General features: G+C 37.0%; 1 protein-coding gene across 2 annotated transcripts in view; it reads right to left on the reverse strand.

Moving 5' to 3' along the window:
- The window catches only part of LOC133516462 (protein Wnt-5b-like), a 106,986-nt gene that overhangs the window by 4,994 nt on the left and 79,502 nt on the right, over positions 1-22,490 (reverse strand). For both annotated transcript variants that reach the window (XM_061849422.1, XM_061849421.1), the window contains 2 exons: positions 11,950-12,052; positions 692-849 (listed from right to left, as the gene is read on the reverse strand). In XM_061849422.1, the coding sequence (XP_061705406.1) occupies positions 692-849; positions 11,950-12,052 (261 nt within the window). The remainder of the gene's footprint in view (positions 1-691; positions 850-11,949; positions 12,053-22,490) is intronic.

Below are 22,490 nucleotides of genomic sequence, written 5' to 3' on the forward strand. Positions count from 1 at the left end.
GCTACTCTGCGTGGCAATATTTAAATTAACACCGCGTAGTGGCCGTAGTGGAAGCAAGAACAGGCCTTGCGACTTGCGATATTCTTATGCCGAAGCGCGGTATGAAGTGTTGAAACTATTGACCAAGCAACGGCGCCGCCTGCCATGATTACTGAGGTTTAAGCTAAAGATTAACCAAGCGAAATATTCGATAGTAAAGGACTTGTCTAAAACGGACGCATGTGATAAATAGGCCAATGCTGGGTCGGCATTACATTTATGATTCGATTAGATTTATTTATTTCACTACATATGATTACAGTCCAAATGACATTAATGACAATTTATAAGTATCTATATTTTGATCGTGAGAAATAAATTTAAATAATAGTAAGATAATCCAAATAAATTCAATTCATTAATTATACATAATATTAAATTTTCACCTAAAAAGGATTTTTTTTTAGTTTATTCAGAAACCAAATAGTCATATAAACACATTAAAAACGCAATACAAATGTACTGCAACAAAAGAACAAGGCAACAAAAAGACCTGGAGGTTCATACTATCAATAATAAACAAAGACAATGTTAAATATGTTATGTTGGACATTCTAAGGATCCTAGTTATGTCTGAAGCGAGGTACTCTAAGGAAGCCACTCCAAGGGTCCTAGCCAGTGTATACCGACATCATTTTGGTCATCTACTAACCAATGAGTCGTTCTTCACACAGTAGTCAGGCGAGGGCTCGAGGTAGACCAGGTCCTGGGCTGTGGGTAGTCTGTACCGAGGGTCGCTCAGTCGCAGTTTGCCGCGCCTGGATACTTTCACTTCCGTAGCACCTTCGTACTTATCGCGGAGGTAGTCGCCTGCGAATTTAAAGCAATTTTATAAGTACACGTACAGTCAACAACAGACGTAATTTTATTACGACTTCTCAGTGTGGCATAATAGCTGGGGAGCGAGCGATGCTAAATGCGTAGTTACTCGAGCGTCGTAGAGACCTATTGGAATCGAAAGATTAGATTATAGAAAGAAAGAAAGGTTATATACAATTTTCTCTACCCTTTTTTTATATTTCCGGGGTTTGGTGGAGAGTTTAATAATCTATGTAGATTGTGAATTTAATTAATGCTATAATTTTTCTATAACTCGATCACAAGATTGACGTCCGATTTTCATATTGTAACCTTCAGATTAAGGAAATACATACAAATAATTGTGAGATTTAGTACACAATTTGTGTAACGATTTGTTGAACCCCCCACCAAATTCCCACTGACCGACGGATTAACATAGACGCCTAATAGTGGGTAAAGTAGACTCCACACTCTCCACAGGGTAGCAAGATATCACTCATATCTCAATCAGACGCGCTCGAGTAACTTCAAAAATTCCTTCTTGGGCTCCCCAACCGTAAATAAAGGTGTGGCATAATTTTTTAAGGTCCTCATGAAACTTACGGAGTCAAATTCGGAGCAATAAGAGAATCAAATTTGGAGGATTTGTCATGGCTCTCAAAACATATTAATATTATGTTACAGTGGCAAAACAATCATATTAAATAATTTAAATAATTATTGTATATGTAAATTCCATGTTGACGTGTAAAAGTGCCCTTGTGGCCTATTTGCTGAATAAATGTTGAAGTTTGAAGTAGGTATTGTGTAGAGTTACTGAGTAGGTGATACTTCTTCTGCCAAAACATGAAAGTGGCTTTTATGTCGTTTACCACAAACTAGTACCTAGTATGCATTACAAAATGACAAAGGGTCTAGCCGCAATCCTATAGTGAAACTGCCCCTGGCTGAAATGTATACCTTTCTTAGAAGCGTTAATTGGTCTTATTATAAGATATCATTTTACAATATTTCAAGCCTGGAATCCCCTTGGTTTGGATAAAAAAATATATATATATATATAAAATCTTTTTTAATTTTTCTAAGCTAAACTAATGGTTAGATTTCTTTGAAATTCGGATTATACATGGCACTAATAGCAATACATTTTCAAAAAAAAAACAAGGTTCTAACTTATTTACAAAGGCCTAAAAAAATTTTTTTTTTGTTTAAATTTTTTTTATTATTATTTACAAGAGGGCGACAACCTCAATTTTTAGGTATTTAATGCACAATACAATATTGTATGAAATATATTTTTTTCATAAAAATCCATCTGTGGCAACAAGATAAACATGTCTTACTAATGCAGGCCATTCGTCTTACGACCATTAACCGTAAAATACAGATACATTCTCGGCATATGTCTAAGAAGGTATATAGATGCTTCATAAAGTATGATGGCGAAAAGACGGGAGTAGAAGCAATCGATCAATATTGTTGTGAATGTGCGAATGGGTTTAGAACAGTAGGTTGTTGTTCACATGTAGCGGCAATTATATATTACTTGTCGTATGGCAGATTTTTATCCAGAATTCCGCGGCCTAGCCATAAACTCTGTGCACTGTTCAAGACCGAAAGGTATAAATGTTAGTATTAATACAGACAGTGACGAGGATGAGTAATTATAAGTGTTATGTTTAGGTGTAAATTGTAGGATTTTAATAAAATGTGCTTTACTTTTTTAGTTTCTTTTGATACGTAATATTTTTTTAAGGCAGTATTGCGTATGTCATAATAGACCTCAGCTTCGCTTCCGCCGATAATTACATGTGTTCTGAGACATTTCTTATTTTATTGGCCTCGGTATGTAATCTACTATTGCTGTACGTCAACAACTACTAAGTACTACGTAAACTCAATACTGCATTAAAAAATATATACCTACTTAGTGTAAACAATTTTTCTGCTCGACTAGCTGCTGCTCGTTAATACCTACTAAATGGTTGTAAAGGCGGAAGTACACAATGAGCCAAATACGTTGGCCCAATGTGTAACCTACAGACGCCTTAAGTCGAATGGCCTGCATTAGTAAGACATTTTTACCTTGTTGCCACAAATGGATTTTTATAAAAAAAAAATATTTCATACAATATTGTATTGTGCATTAAATACCTAAAAATTGAGGTTGTCGCCCTCTTGTAAATAATAATAAAAAAAAAATTAACAAAAAAAAAATACTTTTTAGGCCTTTGTAAATAAGTTAGAACCATGTTTTTTTTTTTGAAAATGTATTGCTATTAGTGCCATGTATAATCCGAATTTCAAAGAAATCTAACCATTAGTTTAGCTTAGAAAAATTAAAAAAGATTTTATATATATATTTTTTTATCCAAACCAAGGGGATTCCAGGCTTGAAATATTGTAAAATGATATCTTATAATAAGACCTATTAACGCTTCTAAGAAAGGTATACATTTCAGCCAGGGGCAGTTTCACTATAGGATTGCGGCTAGACCCTTTCTATCTAATTCTATAAATGCTAGTGTAACTCTTTAATATTTTTAAAAGCCACTAATATTGTCACTTCTAAAACCTTAAAAATAGTAATATTTATACCTATACTTAATGATTAGGTATATCAATAAGTTATCGTCGTTGGACTCAATCCTAGCTTAAAATGCTAATTTATCATCTAAAAGGCATCATTAAAATAATGAAGTGCTTAAAATATAATGACAGGCTTACCCCAATATATCACCTCAGTGGTAATACGGTGTGTGTATAAATTTACTTTAATTATACATTTAGGCTCTATTAGCGTCCCAACCAATAAATAACTTCTGAGAGAACTGGCTTGATACAAAGACATCTTTAGTTGTATTTGTATTGTATGTAATCATTAGTAGAACTTTTTTTAACTTTAAGATTTAGCGCAATAAGAATAAAGTACGTTTCCGGTGGGCGAACGGGCGGAGTCGGAGCGCATTTCACATGTACGGCCGCAAGCCGGTCGGCTGCTTGCGGACGCGGGCGGCTCTGGACGGACTCCCGGCCCGATTCGAACAATGAGATACGATAACGAAAAGTTCTGGTTTAGGTAAGTTCTCATTTAGATATCGTTTGTATTATGGAAGGTAGAGGCAAGGAACAGAATCTCCTTAGACAGAACTGTTGGATAAGTGTCCAGCTGTCAGGTATAAATAATAGTTCCAAATCTTTCGAGAGTAGCGCTAGAGTAGCTAAGAGCCAGGCGTTATTGACGGAGTGAAGTGCGCTGTCTATGATTAGATTTTTTTCTCAAGTATTCTAGGTATTGTAGCACCACCTATTTATGGTTTTTTGTCGGACACTTTTTGGTATATGGAGATTCTGTTCTTTGCCTCTACCTTCCATAGTTTGTATGTCGCATAATTGACAGAAGCAGCTCAATGCGGGCAACCAAGGTTACTTTGACGTTAAAAATATCGTAGATAGATCTTATTTGGATCACAGCGGAATCGAAATAAACGTCAATTATGACATGTTGTTTAGTTATCGATCTTTTAAAGATCTTTCCAAGATCTTAAACGTGTCTTAATCATTCGGGCCGTCCATCGCTTCTGCTATACGTAAAATATATGTATAGGCATATTAAAACTGCGCCCCAGCGCGGCTCAACTCCAGCCCCTCGGTTGGAATCACACATAATAACTTCATAAGATTTCATAGTAATTTTCATATGTATGAAATGTAAAAACTACTGTCTCTAATTGCCAAAAATGTTAAATGTTTGATATTATTGCACTTGAACTATTTTTTCATATTTCAAATATTGGTAACGATGTGCTGATATTTCGTGAAACGGAAACAACTCTAGCTCGGGCCCGATGTCGGGCCTGTTAAAATGTGTGAATATAATTGGCGCTTTACTTTTACATGGACAATATAGGTAGTATATAAAAAAAATTATAACGGTAAAATCGCTGCATATTCACCCAAAGGCGATTTAGTTGATCAGTAAAAATACCTACCCGTGTAAACGGAGCCTTAGTCGCAGTTCGTAGGCGTTTGATTTACGCGCCCACCCAGAAGATGGCGTGTTGTATTCCAAACCAGTAATTATAGGGCATCATTTAATACCAACGATATTTTAATCCTATATAATTTGTCTTAATTTGAATACTTTTGATATTATTCTTAGTCTAAGCGACGGACTGACTGACTTTCCAGGAAGAACAACTAATGTTTTTGCTAATTTAAATGCATACACGTGGTAGGTAAGTAATATGATTATTATTTGTAATGTTGTAAAGGTACTCTTTAATAAATAAATAAGTACATCACCTGCAATACCTATCTTGCATAACAAAGCGCGAATATATTAATGCCTGTCAAAAATCAATTCTTACGTTACTTTGACTTTGGTCTATAATTGACGTTTTGATGTATGCTAAGCAATTTATTTCTACAAGTATGGATAGGTTGCACTCATACATAAGGAGCACAAACAATACTACTTCCATATTCATTTCTATACCTAAGAAGAAATGTTATTGTTGAATTATTTTCGCATTCCTTTCATCTTTCACATACTCGTTGTCAATATATATGCGGAAGCTCGTTAGTGCGTGCACATTTCTCGCTTGCCTAGACACGACTAAAGGCAACTTGTACAATTTGTACAAGGTAAGCGCTTCAACTTTAGAACGCCTATAACCTATCTTGAGTTATAAATGTTATAATTTCATTGGTGCTACCGTAGTATAATAAAGAGATCGATCTAAGAACTGGGCGTGTAGCCAACATGCAAATAGCTTACGTTTCGTAGTGATCGAAAGTAATCGAAACGCAACTGTGACTGTCGCACTAATATAGAAGAGTGATAGAGAGACACAAAGCGTTTCGTTGTCGAAGCGATAGCGATTGTCACCTTAGCCAGGCCGGCTAATTCAAATGGTATCGAAGATTTAGATTAGTTATAAAGTCACCTGTACAGTAGGTACCCTTTAAAGTCGTAAAATAGAAAATTTGTTTAATTTAAACGCGCATTTAACCTTATTAGAAGTATTAAGCTGTTTTTATTAAAGCAATGTCGCAATGGCACTTAGAACATGCCGCCACCCAACTTCATAAAATTGGGTGACTTTTAAATTCTAGAATAAAGGCAACCATTCACGGTCGAGCTCACGAGGGCCTGTCGCGAACACCGATGTTCGTAAATTGCGGGCATCTTACTCTGTCACTCTAATTCCACTTTAATTGGAGTAAAAGAGAAAGATGCTCGCAATTTTCTAACTTCAATATTCGCGGTAGGCCCTCAGTTTGCAATTCGCGAGAAAGTTGTGCAGGTTACTTTAAGTATTATACTCGTATCAAAGTAATTTTATAATTAAACTTATATTATAGGGAAGTCGTCTAATAAATTACAAAATAAAGTGGGGTTCAATAGAAATGGCAAATACATATTTTTTTTCAATTTACCTTCATTAAGTACTTATTATCAACAGTTTACATATATACCTACTTAAATATTTATATCAATTTATAGTTAAAATATAGGTAAGTATGTTAATACCTAATTAATATTTCTGTGAAAACTACCTTCCTAAAGATTTTAGGTTATGTGTCAAATGCTAAGAAAAGCTGTCATATTTGTTTACATTATTCATTGTTTTCCATTTCTATTGAACTCCACTTTACATATAATTTAAGAAATAGGAAGCAGCTCTGAGATTTAAATACCTATACCTTATAGTTTCTTGTGTCCTAAAAATACCTACAGATGTTGTAAAAATAAGATAAAGGATTTATTATACATTATTTGTAGGCTATTATACTTTTTCCAGGACTGCATAGATATTTAAAATCTTTATTTAAATATCTATGTTTATCAACTTACTCTAATAATATGTTTGTACTTTGTAGTTTGTACTAGATAAGAGGTTGCTTTGGCCGAATTCACACATAGTGGCAGACATACTTTATAGTCTCCATACTCTTTATACTAAGTCACCAGCAGCCACATCGTCAACAAAACGACGAAGATTGCCCTCCCCACATCGGTAACAGCCGTCGCGGCCGAAAGGCGGATAAAGCCACTCATACCTCCCCCCAGAGAGGTATCGAAGGACATCCATCATCTTTATACTAAAATATCTTCAATAGACAATGAATAGAGTTCTTTAAGAGAAGCCAACGATCATTAAGAAAGCTTGAAAGCTTGATTAAGTCGCGTTCTCGAATAACTTAATTTATTTATGGCTCAATAAAAAATAAACAACTTAGGAAACTTTACGGCCTGCCAACGGCTGCCTTATTTAACGTTTTCTTGTAAGTCTTCATTTTATAGTTTCAATGAAAGTACATTTTTGTTTTTTTGGGTGGTACTTTAATAGTACGCTTATTATTACGTTTCACAGTTTAGGCATTAAAAAGTAAAACGATATAAATGTGTGCCTGTATTAGAATAAATAATACCTGTCTACGCATAAAATGTTGACTTTCTATTTACTAAAAATGTCCCTTAGGATTTTTTTAAATAAACGATTATATTTAATTCATATTTTCTGTAACAAAATATTTTCTTTTTTGCATGTATTAGTGCCTTGTTGAGCTTGTATTACATAATAATATAATTCATTTTATATGTACCTTTTGTTTTAGGATTAATCAAAAACCATATTTATTTGTTTTACAAGCGGGCAAAGTTGTTGTTTAACCGCTCGTGCTAATATTGATACCCGAGCAAGCGAAAGACACAAAAATTAAATTCGTGAAGTGGAATCTTGAGCGTTGCGAGGGTTTCAAGGCACGAAGGTTAAACAAACTTTGCCTCCGAGTGAAACACAAAGCTTTTCACCACACCTACACGAGGATAATACTAACTATGAAATACCAAAAAACTAAAACCAAATGAACGTAATACAACAATTCAATTCTACCAGCTAACATAAGGAAATAACTCAAAATTTGCATTTGATTACTTTGCCCCACATGTGGATAAAATGCAACTTTCTCATTCGTTTTTGAACAATCAAGAGGGCCTTTACTAGTAGGTGTGGTGAATAAACATATATCCGAAGTGTCTGAACACTTAACTATAACATCCAAAAGGGGATAATAAGGACATTGTTCAAACAATAAAAAACAAAAGAAATAAAAAGTGTCCTAAGTAAAGGGTTGATGGGTCAATTAGATAAAATATATGTGTGCCCCAACAAAAGACCGGATAGGGGTGGTAATAGCATATCATTATGTTAATGAGGACATTCTCTACACTGTACAGGGTGTTTTATTAGGGTAAAACGTGTATTACTAACTCAATTTAAATCGGAATTTTAAACCACTTCTAGGCGCACTTTATTAATTTTAAATGAAGTAAGGGAAAACAAGAACTTCTAAAGGTTTCACACGGTAATTATTTGGATAGGTAGCGATTAGTTTATTTTTTACTAGTAAAAAGTAAAAGTTCTCACGCAGTGAAGCAAATAGTTAATTTAATTAAATGTGGGTAGGTACTTATGTAAAAGTTAGCAGCTAAAATAACAAATATATTATAACTTATTTGTGCCTGAGATTTAATCTGTGTAGAATGATGATTCTCAAATTATCTCCTTACCAAATTTAGTCTTAATGAACTCACCGGTTCAAGCGTGAAGAGGTAACATTCACATGTATCATTCACACTCGGACGTGTCTGTTCCCAATCATCTTTTTCTAGCTGTTTCATTTAGCGATTCCGTCAGTTTCGTCGTTTCATTTAAGATACGATAACCTATATTATTATAAGGAGGTTATCGCTGTTTATTGGCACTTAGTAGTCAATGACTTCAACCACAAATCGCACTATCTACGTTTTATAAGACGCAATTACAATGAGTAAGGTCTAAACGAGGCATTATCTCTCTGTAAAGAATAACAGATAAATAACTTTACAGTACATATGGTGCTACTTTACCGCAATAGTGCGAAAATTAGCATATTACGTTACTGTATCAAACATTTAAAGGGCCATATGTACTGTAAAACGTTGTACGATACATGTGCGAATAGGTAATTCGCAACTCGTGTCGATTTAAAACACTCCCTTCGATCGTGTTTTAATTTATCGCCACTCGTTTCTAATTTCCTATTTTTCGCACTTGTATCGTAATGTACTAATTAGAATACTCTTACTTTGTAGCCTGCTTATATAGAAACAACCCTAACTATTATATATTTACTCAGATCATAGAAAGTACTAGATGGCTGACGGAGGCGTGGCGCGTGTCGCCGCGACATGGCCACATCGTGGCCATACCGGCCCGCCGTAAGACAGTAGCAACTTAGCTGTCATTGAACAATGTGCGCGTCAATTTTATTGAAATGCCGAATTATAGCGCTATTTTGTGTCGAAATAGGAGTGCATCCAAAAACTATAAGGATCATGGAGTTACATAGTACATTTTTTTTCACGTATTAGTCAATAAAACCACACATTTTAACAAATAAATCCAGTGACATATGATTTTTCTGAGTCAGACCATGTTGTCATACAAACGCGTGGCAATTTGTCTATGCATTCTACATTGACGCTTTGGCATGGAAAACTATTTGTAGTGTCCTTAGCAACGGCGCAATGCATTAAACCGCTAACGATATTCACAGGGACATTATTGTTTCTTGGTACGACCGCCAACCGCTCCCTTCATTGACGCCGCGAAGTAGAGTGGTGCTCATGCATATAATTGATCTTTGAGCGTTATCGATAAAAATGTTTGGATATAGTGTATACACACATTAAAAATAATTACTTTCATACGATAGTAATTATTTTTCAAGTAAAATTTTACAATTATTTTATATGCACCTAATGTTTAATTTAATACTTTTTAATTTGGATTAAAAATCGAAAAGGTAAGCCAAAAAATAAACTGATTTAATTAAGTACAATTGTACAAATGTTTTATTTCAGAAATAAAATAATAACAGTATTACATTTATGCTGGCCCCCACACTAGGCATAGCCTGTCCTGTGGTGGATAATAAGGTTTACAAGTAAAAAAAAAAACAATACTACAATTGAAAATAATAATATACAATTATTTAGAGTAAACAATTGAAAAAGAAACGGTGGTGAATGGAATTTACAGAGGTACAGTTTACAGTGAGTCAAAAAAGAAATATGTTCATGATTGCAATTTTTTCAGTTTTCCTAAAAATCCCAGTATTAACGAAAAATGGATAGATGCTACAGAAAGAGGGCCCTAACTGGTTTATGAGCGAGAAAAGTGTTATTTGTTCGGATCATTTTCAAGAAACATGTTTCCAGTTACAGTTACAGATAGAATATAAATATGTTTAAAATAATAGTATATTGTATACTTAGTCGATCCAAAAGTTCTATCAGAAAGATTTTTACTGATAATTATGATTACTGTTTCCTTATTATTCGTACATATGATATAAAAGCTTATTTAATGGTGCATTATACTTACTATATAACATGCTGGAATTGCTTTCAATTGGTGACGAAATATGCTATAATAAACTGTAACTTTTTTTTAATGAAGCGCTCGCGTCTAACGACAATCCCAAAGTAAACAATTTAAACAAACATTACATCAAATAATTACTGAAATTTAAACCAATTTGATTAGTTAAGCATAAACAAGCTTTCGCATCATGGTACATGTTTTTTTTTTTTTAAATTAAAAGCTTTGTATTACATTTTATCAGTAAAAACCTTTGTGAGAGAACTTATGGCTCAACTAATATACCTTACACGTACCTTAAAATTCTTAGCTCGTAAATAAGGTCAAAAATTTAAAGGAATATAAATTAAGTCTATGGCAATTATTACTTAAAACAAATATGTCAAAACTCTAAGGTCATTTTTAGAACATGTAAAATATCGATAGCTCTATCGAATTGTCCTCACTCTAGTGCCGCCGCTCTAGGCTGCTACACCGCGCGGTTTGGCCAATCACAGCGCGTGAGTTGGCTGTCTGGCCACGCCTTCAATGATGTGGTGGGGGACAGTTGGAGACAGCGAGACTCGTTGAAATTATGCTTCGTTATAAATCTCCTTACTTCTTATATCTATGTATATTTAGGTTGTGTTTTGTTTAAAAGCAAGACATGAATTTGCCGAAGTTAACCCCGTGATATGCGAATGTAAACGATGAATATTAATATCCTATGTCTTCAGGCACCCTGGTAGATTAATTTCAAGTTATTAAGTGGATAGTTTCAATTGTTGGCGGCGTTAGTTTTAAATGGCAGTCATTTTCTTATTTGTCGGCTCTGGTTTAATCGTAATAAAGCTGAGAAACTTTCTAAATTATATGTTTTGTGCTGAAATTTGGAGCTGAAGCCACGTTCGAGATTTATGTAACCCTTTAACCTTTAACGGGCCTAATTTTAAAGTCTCCACAATTCAGGCCTCATTGCCTCTTCATGGCATTAGTAAAAGTGTAGAAATGTGTTTTTTTTCTTTAGAAGTGATTATTTCGAACATATTCACTTTATCAAAAAAATATTGTCGAAAACCCCGTAGTTTTGAAAGACCTATCCAACGACACCCCGAACCATAGGGTTGAAGAAAATCATCGCCACTTTACGGAGGGTACCGTAATTTTTTTTCGTTTTAATTTTACCGCTTTATATCGGCGTGATTGATGTATATATCCATGCCATATTGCAGTTTTCTAGCACTATCAGTCATGGAGCAAAGCCTCGGACGGACTGACGGACAGACAGACAGGCGGAGATGGCGTAATAGGGCTCCTAGCTGACTACGGAGTCCTAAAAAGGCTCGTACCGATATTCAATGTTTACCAATTATCAACTCTATTACTTTAGCCAATAGATCCATAATGAACAATCAGCACTATTAAGAATGCGCTTGGAGATTCTGCCGTTGGTTAGTACAACCCATATTTTAAGTATCTAATTCTATTGGCTAGGGCTATATTGGGCTATGTTAGATAAATGAAAAAATTGTCAAACATTAAATAGCGTTCTGAACCTTTTTCTACGCACCTCCCGCTTGTAACTACATGTAATCAACTACATATAATTCAACTACATGTAATCAAATTTGTAGTTAAAATTACACAACACTGGACTCACTCGAGCTCAGCTTAAAAACTAAGGATTGATACTGACCTATCTCGCGGAAAGAAGCCAGTTGCTGCCAGCAGGTGACTAGGCTGCAGGAACCGGACACGCCGTGGCATTTGCAGGTTACGCGGGATTTCTTGATCACTGCCTGTGGAATACATGGAATATTTGTGATGTGTTTGTGACGATATCACCAAAGTGACAACCAAATCCACTTAAAATTAAGAATTTATATATCGTCATAACAAAGTCTTAATTTTAAGAGAAATAGTTGGCACTTGTCTTGTTTTAGTATAAATATTGACTTCATTCGTCTAAAAGTTAAGAGGGTACTACATTTTTATTATGTATTAGGTACATGTCTTGTGTGTGTTATTTGCCTTTGCCCAGCAGTGGGACACCATATAGGCTAGTAATATTAGGTACATGTAGAATAGGATGTAGGGCGCCAACAAACTGAAAGGCTTTACCCACGTCTTTGCAAATATTATATAATTACCTATACCCCGTGTCATTCACGATGACGCGCAGGTTTATTAAATCTAACCTTTAATGACATGACATTACGAGTCACGGCGAATGACCCGATCTATAACATTAACAAGTAAACAATCAGGCCAATTTTAACAATTTACTGTGATACTGATCTAATCAAGCGCTTGGTGGCCTAGCGGTAAGAACGTGCGACTTGCAATCCGGAGGTCGCGGGTTTAAATCTCGGCTCGTACCAATGAGTTTTTTGGAACTTGATGTACGAAATATCATTTGATTTGATATTTACCAGTTGCTTTTCGGTGAAGGAAAACATCGTGAGGAAACCGGACTAATCCCAACAAGGCTTAGTTTATCCTCTGGGTTGGAAGGTCAGATTGCAGTCGCTTTCGTAAAAACTATTGCTTAGGCCAAATCTTGTGATTAGGTGTCAAGCGGACCTCAGGCTCCCATGAGCCGTAGCAAAATGCTGGGACAACGCGAGGAAGAAGAAGAATGTGATACTGATCTGACATCATTCCAATATGAGATGGTTCCAATCTCCTATAGAGGATCCGCTGATCTGTGCATTATGTCAACCAAAAACGTCACTTTTGACACGGACGGATCAGTATCAGATCAGTATTATATTGTAATGAGATCTAATAACTAAAACTCGAATCCACAAACGTCAATTTTGACACTGACAGATCAGTATCTCAGTATCATATTGGAATGAGATTTAATTAACGTAGGTCCAATTTCGCCATTTTAATTTTCCTATATAGTATTCTAATTTTTACTTACTTACTTACTCCGTTGGCTCAGCGACCCAAAATGAGACTTGGCCTCCGACACAAGACAGCGCCACTTTTCTCGGTCCTGTGCGACCTCTCGCCCATTGTCGACTCGAAGCTCGCGCAGATCCGCCTCCACCATGTCGCTCCAGCGATACCTAGGGCGTCCGATAGGACGTCTTCCTGCTAGGCGACCCAGGTACGCTCTTTTCACGTTCCGATCTTCGTCCATTCTCTCAAGGTGGCCTAACCAACGGAGTCTGTGGGCTTTACTTTCTCCCATGATGTTAGGTTCAGCCACTAGGTCTTCAATCTCACGGTTCTTAAGGACTGTCCAACTTCCATCCGGTCTTTGTTTGGGGCCCAATATTTTACGGAGGATTTTCCTCTCGGCAACTAGCAGCATGTGGCTAATTTTTAATTTAGAAAATAAAATCGCATAACAATTCAAAATGGCGAAACTGGACCTACGATATTTTTTCTTACGAAAGGAACGTTTCGATAGTTGTTATTTTCTTATTTATTTAGTTTACAAGTACCCGAACAACAGGGCCTAGTTTACCCTCTGGGTTGGAAGGTCAGATGGCTTTCGTAAAAACTAGTGCCTACGCCAATTCTTGGGATTAGTTGTCAAGCGGACCCCAGGCCCCCATGAACCGTGGCGAAATGCCGGGACAACGCGAGGAAGAAGAGGAGGAGGAGTTTACAAGTAAACTGAGCATTTTTCGTGTACCTATACGTTATTTTACTCTAAAAGTAGGCGCTTAATCTAACTAAAATGTGATCAAAATTTCGAGTTTAGGTTTTGAGCTATTCGGGCCCTCGTTGCAAAAAGCAACTAAGTTGTATAAGCAAAAATCACCGTAGTTTATTATTAAATTACAATTTTATGCAAACTTCTAAACAACCACTCTTGACTTGACTTATAAATCTCTTAAATGTGACGTTTCCCGGGTAAAAGTGCCTTGCGGCGGGCGGCGCTTACGTTGCTTAATATATTGATGCGTCATTAATAATAGCGTAAGCGTCAACCGCCATATGGTACCTTTATCCGTGGAACGTCACAAATAGAATAAGCTTTTCAAACGGCCTTTGTGTTGCAGAGTTTTGGAAAATCGTATTAAGTAAGTTAGTAAAGTAAGTAGAGCTTGCGTTGGTTGCAAGTATATGAATAGGAATCTTGAGGTCTTTCTCTTCATCGATTCGAAAACTGATTAAACAACTTTCAGTTGATAGAAAAAAATCACGAACATGGGTCTACAACACACACTATTTTTTAAAGCTTTTTTTTGCACAAAAGCTATTAATTAACATGAAAATTGTGTTGCTATTTTTGATCAAACTCATCGATTACTTTTTTGTTAATAATTACTTAAAATAACAATAATGTCCGCGATACCGGGCATGCACGTGCACGTCCGTCCGCTCAGTACTCAGCGAGCTGCGTTCGGAGAACGTTGAACTCACTGCGCTTTTAACTTACTGTTAAGCTGGCCATACACACTAGGGTATGCCTGCGCAGTTTTGCCTGTACAGTTCAACTGCGCAGGTAAATCTGCATAGAAAACTGCACAGTCGAATGCCACACACGCTCCGTCTTACTTGTGCAGTTGGTAAAACTGCGCAGGCATACCCTAGTGTGTACGGCCAGCTTTATGATTGGTTGCCTTTGCACATACATATAAGTAATCCGTACACTAAGTACCAAGAGAAGAGTAGAAATTATTGTAAGCCGGGTATAGACTAGTCAGGTCGATATAATCTGAAGTAATAGGGTCACAGAGGTCATTTTTGTGGCCATGAAACATGGCATTATTACTTACGAAAACGGGATTTAATCGCGTATAATAATATTTAAGCTTGTTATTAACACATATCATTTATAAGGGTCAAGCCTGAATTAATGATTATTTAATTTAATTTAATAATTAAGTTTTAAAATGATCCTGTATCAGTACCCCTAGTGTAAATAAATTCGATTTCCAAACGTGACGTACGCGTTTGCGTTTAGTCTCATTTTGTATTGGATTTCGAAAGAGCGCGCCAAGCGGGACGTTTTGGAACCTCAAAATCCTATACAAAATGAGACTTAACGCAAACGCGTTCGTCACGTTATGATGTCGATCAAAGTTACACTAGGGGTATAGGTCCTGGATTTGAATTCCGGTAAGGGCATTTATTTGTGTGATGAACACAGATATTTGTTCCTGAGTCATGGGTGTTATCTATGTATATACGTATGTATTTATCTATATACGTATGTATATCGTCGACTATTAGTATCCATAGTACAAGCTTTGGTTAGTTTGGGGCTACGTCGATTCTGTTTAAGATTGCCCCCAAATATTTATTCTATTTTATTTGTATCTCCGATGTTTCGAGAACGGCATTATTCCTGCGGTCTCGGGGAAATAATATATAATGTGTATAAATTGAGACTCTTTAAATCAGTGTTATGAATCATGACGATGGAATATTCGACCTTATGCCAACAGACCTTATTTCTGCTAACAGCCACAGCATCCTGATGTGACCCTTCTGAAAATTCGACGGTATTAACCCTTTAATAAAAAAATATTTGTTTAATTTTGAACTTCAATAGCTAACAACACAGTTGAATATCATATCCGCCATATATGGTTTTGTTTTCAGTAAAGGGTTAAATAAAACGTGTTCAGTTACATTGCCACACTTTATCATTGCAGATGCAATGTAGAGTGCTTAGTCTCACTTTACCTCCATAGACTAATTTTAGCTTATCAAAAATGAACAAGGTACAATAAGATACATACAATGCGCCAAAATTATATGGCATCCTGGTGTTCGGTGCATTGCACCTTCAACACGTTTATAGCCTCGTGCGGCGCGTGCATGCGCTGTCAGCAAAACACGCGTAAAGCAACAATTTACTTTAACCCATTTTTAGGGTTCCGTAGCCAAATGGCATAAAACGGAACCCTTATAGTTTCGCCATGTCCGTCTGTCTGTATGTCTGTCTGTCTGTCTGTCTGTCTGTCTGTCTGTCCGAGGCTTTGCTCCGTGGTCGTTAGTGCTAGAAAGCTGAAATTTGGCATGGATATATAAATCAATAAAGCCGACAAAGTCGTACAATAAAATCTAAAAATTTTTTTTTTTTTAGGGTACCTCCCCTACACGTAAAGTGGGGGTGATTTTTTTTTTCGATTCAACCCTAGAGTATGGGGTATCGTTGGAAAGGTCTTTCAAAACTAATAGGGGTTTTCAACAAACATTTTTTGATAAAGTGAATATATTCGGAGATAATCGCTCCGAAAGAAAAACAAAATGTGTCCCCCCCCCTCTAACTTTTGAACCATAGGTCCTAAAAATATGAAAAAAATCGTGGAAGTAGAGCTTAAGAAAGACATTAAATGAAAACTATAGCGGACATGATCAGTTTAGCTGTTTTTGAGTAATCGCAAAAAGTTTTCCCTTCATAGTAAAAAGACTTACTTTAATTAGGTACTGATTATGCAAATTTGCCTATTTGTTTAACTCGGGTGAAAGGTACCGTTTCATCCCTTGGTTAACAATTTACTATACTTTAAGCTCCAGTTTAGCTTATTGTTACGGAAGAGTAACTACGGAACCCTACACTGAGCGTGGCCCGACATGCTCTTGGCCGGTTATTAGTGTACCTTTAGGTTCCATCGCGGCCGGGGGCATTCATTTAACATTCATAACATTAAAATTCATATAATAACAATTAATAAACATTTTCGCTACTTCCTTTCTGACTTTTAACACTCAACGCGAACCCGAACCCGCACATGGTCCTTCGAACCGGATCTCGCGCGTTTTGATACTGTGGTTGATAGTCGTGTGAGGTGAACGAACTTTTTAAAACAACGAGTGAGGGTTGCAGCGTTTGAAGGAGAGGAGTAGCAGAGTCTCAACAGCAACAGTGGTGGTATTGGCAGTAACAGAGCAGCGCTAAGAGATATTCAAGTAAGATCTTTCCTTATTTTACTTAACCTTCGTCGATCAAGATGGCTTACATTCAACGTCAAGGAGAGATACAGCGGCTTATTGAGGCGTCTTTCTCTAACTTTAAAAAAGATAGTTCGGATAGGAAGACGAAGCTTGAATATTTTAAAACGCGTTTAGATACGTTAAACGAATTATGGAACGAGTTCCAGTTTAACCATGAGCAGATAAGTATGGTAGAGAGTCGGTCTAATTCGTACTTTACTAACAGGATTTATGAGAGCGCTAAGGAAAGATATTCTACTTTCCACAAGAAGCTAACAGCAGGGTATCAAGCATTGTTGGAAAAGAGCATTGAATCTAAGATCGACCTCAACCCATCAGAAGCAAACACGTCTACTACTCTCAATCAAAGGATGATCAACCAGCATCCGTCACCGAAGTTGGAGGTAACAAACAGCAGAGGGGGACAGAAAGTAAGATGGACGAATTGATGCGAAAACAACAAGCTAACTTAAAAGCCTTTGCGCGGACCGTGAATAACATTCAGATTGACCAATTAACAGAGAAGTGGGAGCTCGAGGACGCTCTCAAAACATTGGAGGCTCGTTGGTCAGTTATCGATACATTGCATTGGGAAATGGAAAGCGAGGACTCCCAAAGTGATACAGCGTATGAAGATACGTTCAACAAGCATGAAAAAACCTACAACATGATGAAGAAAAACATTAATAAAAAAGTATGGTCTGTAAAACATAAAGTTAAATCTACACCAGTTTTAGACATCCCTACGTTTTACGGAAATTATAATTCATGGGTGTCTTTCAAAGATTTATTCAGTGAAGCAATTCACAATAATTCGGCCTTATCGAACGCTCAAAAAATGCAATTTTTGAAGTCAAAAGTGAAGGGAGAAGCAGAGCGTCTAATTCAACATCTTCAGATAAGTTCGGATAATTATGTAGTTTGCTGGGAGATTCTTAACAATCGATACAATAACACTAAATTAATATTTAACTCTCACATGAACATACTATTTGGGCTCCCTAGCATGCAACAGCAAACATTAGCCCAAATAAAGAAACTACATGACACGGCGACGGAGTGCCTGCATGCAGTTAAAAATTTAGGGGTAAACATTAGTACGTGGGATCCATTGATAGTTTATATTTTAACTCAAAATCTCGACTCTGAAACACATAAAGACTACATAGAGTCATTGAAAAACTCAAGGGAATTGCCGGTACTGAAAGACTTCTTTGATTTCTTAGAAGGAAAGTTTACAAGTCTCGAAACATCTCGGCGAAAGCAGGAACCCCCAATCAACAGAGTGAACTCTCAACAGTCATCGACTTCTAACAACATGAAGAAACCTATTCAATCATACAATAATCGTCCGTATTACAACAGCAATAGTGGAGCCAGCAAAAGCAATGTAACTATTGCCAAAACAATGCACGTTTCAAGTATCAAATGTCCGTTGTGCAAGTTTCCACACGGAATATACAGTTGTCGACAATTTTTGCAAATGCCAATGGAAAAACGATTCCAAACGGTCAATAAACTCGCGTTATGCATAAATTGCTTATTTAGTCATAATGGAAATGCTTGCAATTCCAATAAAACATGTCAGAAATGCTCAGGTCAACATAACACATTATTACACGAGGCGTGTGTAAAAAGTGCAACTACAGCGGCTCAGTCATCGACCTCAACATATGCAACGAATGCAATTACTTCGAATAAACAGATGGAATACGTAACAAACATTTCACAGACTTCATTCTGTGAAACTTTACTAGCTACTGCCATACTGAAAGTGCAGGCAGCGGATGGCACATATCACACCTTTCGGGCCCTGGTAGACCCAGGAAGCCAAATTTCACTTATAACAGAACGGGCCGCTCACATACTTAACTTAAAACGAGATAAGTGTTCTGGCGTCATCTATGGATTAGGAGAGAAAGAAAACGACTGTAAGGGCAAACTGAAAATACAATGTAAGTCGATGTACAATGATTTCACATTTAATGCGAAAGTTTTTATCATGAACAAAGTTGTGAAATGCCTACCGGGCGAAACATTCTCAAAGCCTTCGTGGTCCATGATACGGAATCTTAACTTGGCCGACCCAGACTTCAACATTAGTCGTCCAGTAGATCTGCTTCTAGGATCAGTTATAAACGCTCAGATAATCTTAGATGGTAAAATAAGGGGTGAAAATGAGTTGCAGCCTCTCGCGCAAGAGAGCCAGCTCGGATGGCTTTTAAGCGGAAACGACGAAGAAGAACTAGAAGCCTACCATTGTAACATAATCATAAACAACTTAGAAGAGATACAACAGTTTTGGGAAGTGGAAGACATAACAGAAGAAGGAAATCTGTCACAGGAAGATTTGGAATGCATAAAACACTTTGAAGAAAACACAAAGAGAACAGTGGACGGCAGATACGAAGTGCGCATTCCCATGAAACCAAACTTTCAAGAAAAGTTAGGCGACTCTAAAACAAAAGCGATAGCTCAATTCAAGCACATGGAAAATAAGCTCCAGAAGCAAAGCAAGCTAGCTGAAGCATACAAAGCCTTCATGAAAGAATACAGCGACTTAGGGCATATGAAACCTGCCGTAAGCAGCAACAAGGTGGAGTGCTACTATCCTCATCACATTGTGGAACGCGCAGAATCACTTTCTACCAAGTATAGAGTCGTGTATAATGCTTCCAGCAAAACATCAACAGGATACTCACTAAACGACTTAATGTACAGGGGCCCAAATTTACAAAAAGATTTACAAACACTATTATTAAAATGGAGGCAATACGAGTTTGTGTTTTGCGCTGACCTAGAAAAAATGTTCCATCAGATCCTAGTGCATGAAGACGACCAACACCTTCAAAAAATCATTTGGAGAGACGAAGATGGGACACTACGATCATTTCAACTTACAACATACGGAACAAAAAGTGCAAGCTTTTTGGCCATGATGACGCTAAAGAGCCTAGCACGTGACGAGCGGGAAAACTACCCAGAAGCGTCGAAAGTCTTGGAAGAATCATTCTACATGGATGACCTGGTACATGGTGCGCACTCCATAGAACAATCTATAAAAATAATTAACGACATAACAGATCTATTAAAAACAGCAGGATTTAATTTGCGAAAATGGTCCTCAAACAAACAAGAAGTATTGGAACATATACAAAACAACCAAGAAAACCAAAACCTGCTAATAAATTTTAAACAAGATGACATATCGAAAACACTCGGTTTATGTTGGAATCCAGCAGAAGACATTTTTACATTTCAATGTAAAATTGAGAAACAGAAAAACAAACCAACAAAAAGAACTCTCCTATCAGACATTTCCAAGCTATTTGACCCACTAGGCTGGCTTGCACCGCTTAGCACCAAACTCAAAATTTTATTCCAAAAAGTGTGGAAACAAAACGTTCAATGGGATCAAACTATACCAGAAGAGATATACATGGAATGGTCCAAAATACAGGAAGACATTCACCTAATTAATGAATGTAAAATACCCAGATGGCTATTATGTAAACAGAATGACATAATTCAGCTGCACGGGTACTGTGACGCATCACTGGAAGCCTACGCCTGTGTAGTATATGCACGGATTAAAGATCAAACAAAACCAATTCTCGTCGCAGCGAAAACAAAAATCGTTTCACACAAGAAACAATTAACACTTCCAAAGCTCGAATTAAGTGGAGCACATCTTTCGAAGCTAATGGCAAAAATAAAAACATCTTTACAACAACATACAGTGGAGACATTTGGCTGGTGTGATTCTAAAATCGTCCTTGGATGGTTGCAAGGTCAACCAAGCCGTTGGAAGCCATTTGTCGCAAATCGCGTACAACAAATAAAGCAGGTGATGCCCGAAGAACAATGGCGCTATGTAAAATCACAAGAGAATCCCGCGGATGCTGCAAGCAGAGGACAAACAGCATCTCAATTAAAAGACAACTCTCTATGGTGGTCAGGGCCGACTTGGTTAGCTGATTTCCAGCCAGAACTTGAACGTTCTCAAAAACCAACATATACTACAACAGAAGAGGAGAAAAAATCATATGCGTCGAATATAGCTCAAAACAATAACAAACATGATATCATATACAATTTATTAGAAAAATATAATTCTTTTACAAAAGTAACACGAATCGTAGCCTACATATTGAGGGCATTCACTTTAAAGCGACAACGCTTACCAAGCTATCTCACATTACAGGAGTTGAGAAAAGCTAAATTGGCTATAATAAAATGTGTACAAAACAACGAATTAGGAGAGGACATTGAACACTTACGTACGCACAATAAAGTTGAAACAAGAAGCAAACTTTTCACATTGTACCCTTTCATAGATAGCAACGATATCCTTCGAGTTGGAGGTCGCCTCGAAGAAGCGCATTTACCTTACGAGATGAAACATCCAAAAATCATTCCCAAGGAATCACGTCTTGCTACATTACTCATAGAACACGCCCACCTGATGACACTTCACGGAGGAGCCAAGCTCACTTCAAGCAAGCTGCGAGAAGAGTACTGGGTGATGGGCGGAAACAATAGAGTCAAACAACAAGTTCGAAAATGCGTCAAGTGCCAAAAAATTGATGGGAAAAAACAATATAAACTGATGGGCGATCTTCCTGCCGCCCGTGTTAACGAAGCAAAACCATTTTTTCACACCGGAGTCGATTACACAGGATTTGTTGACATAAAAACAAGCAAGGCGCGTGGAAGCAGAACGTTGAAAGGTTACGTTGCCGTTTTCATCTGCATGGTCACAAAAGCAGTACACTTAGAGCTTGTAACAGAACTAACAAGCTCAGCATTCCTGGCAGCTCTAAGGAGGATGGCCGCCAGAAAAGGAGCCCCAAAGCATCTATACTCTGATCAAGGAACCAACTTCGTAGGCGCGAACAACATTTTGAAACAACAGTGGAATGAAATTCAAAACACATTCGACGATAACTTCTTAGCAAAAATCGCCGAAATGGAAATCGAGTGGCATTTTAATGCCCCGTCCTGGCCCAGCGCTGGCGGGCTCTGGGAAAGAGCAGTCAGAAGCCTCAAACACCATTTAAAACGGGTAGTGGGTGAACAAAAACTTACTTACGAACAGTACGCAACAGTTTTGGCCCAACTGGAAGCTTGTCTAAATTCCCGCCCACTATGCCCCCTAACCGAAAACATTGATGACCTAAATACACTGACCCCAGCTCACTTCTTACAAGGTAGAGCAGGAGTCACTATAATGGAAACATACGAGGACGCACGCACGAAATGGAATTTGACACAAAAAATATTCAGTGACATTTGGAAAAGGTGGAGTACTTAAGCCTACTTACAGCA

This window comes from Cydia pomonella, chromosome 3 (assembly GCF_033807575.1).
Source record: "Cydia pomonella isolate Wapato2018A chromosome 3, ilCydPomo1, whole genome shotgun sequence".
NCBI classification, from domain to species: Eukaryota; Metazoa; Arthropoda; class Insecta; order Lepidoptera; family Tortricidae; genus Cydia; species Cydia pomonella.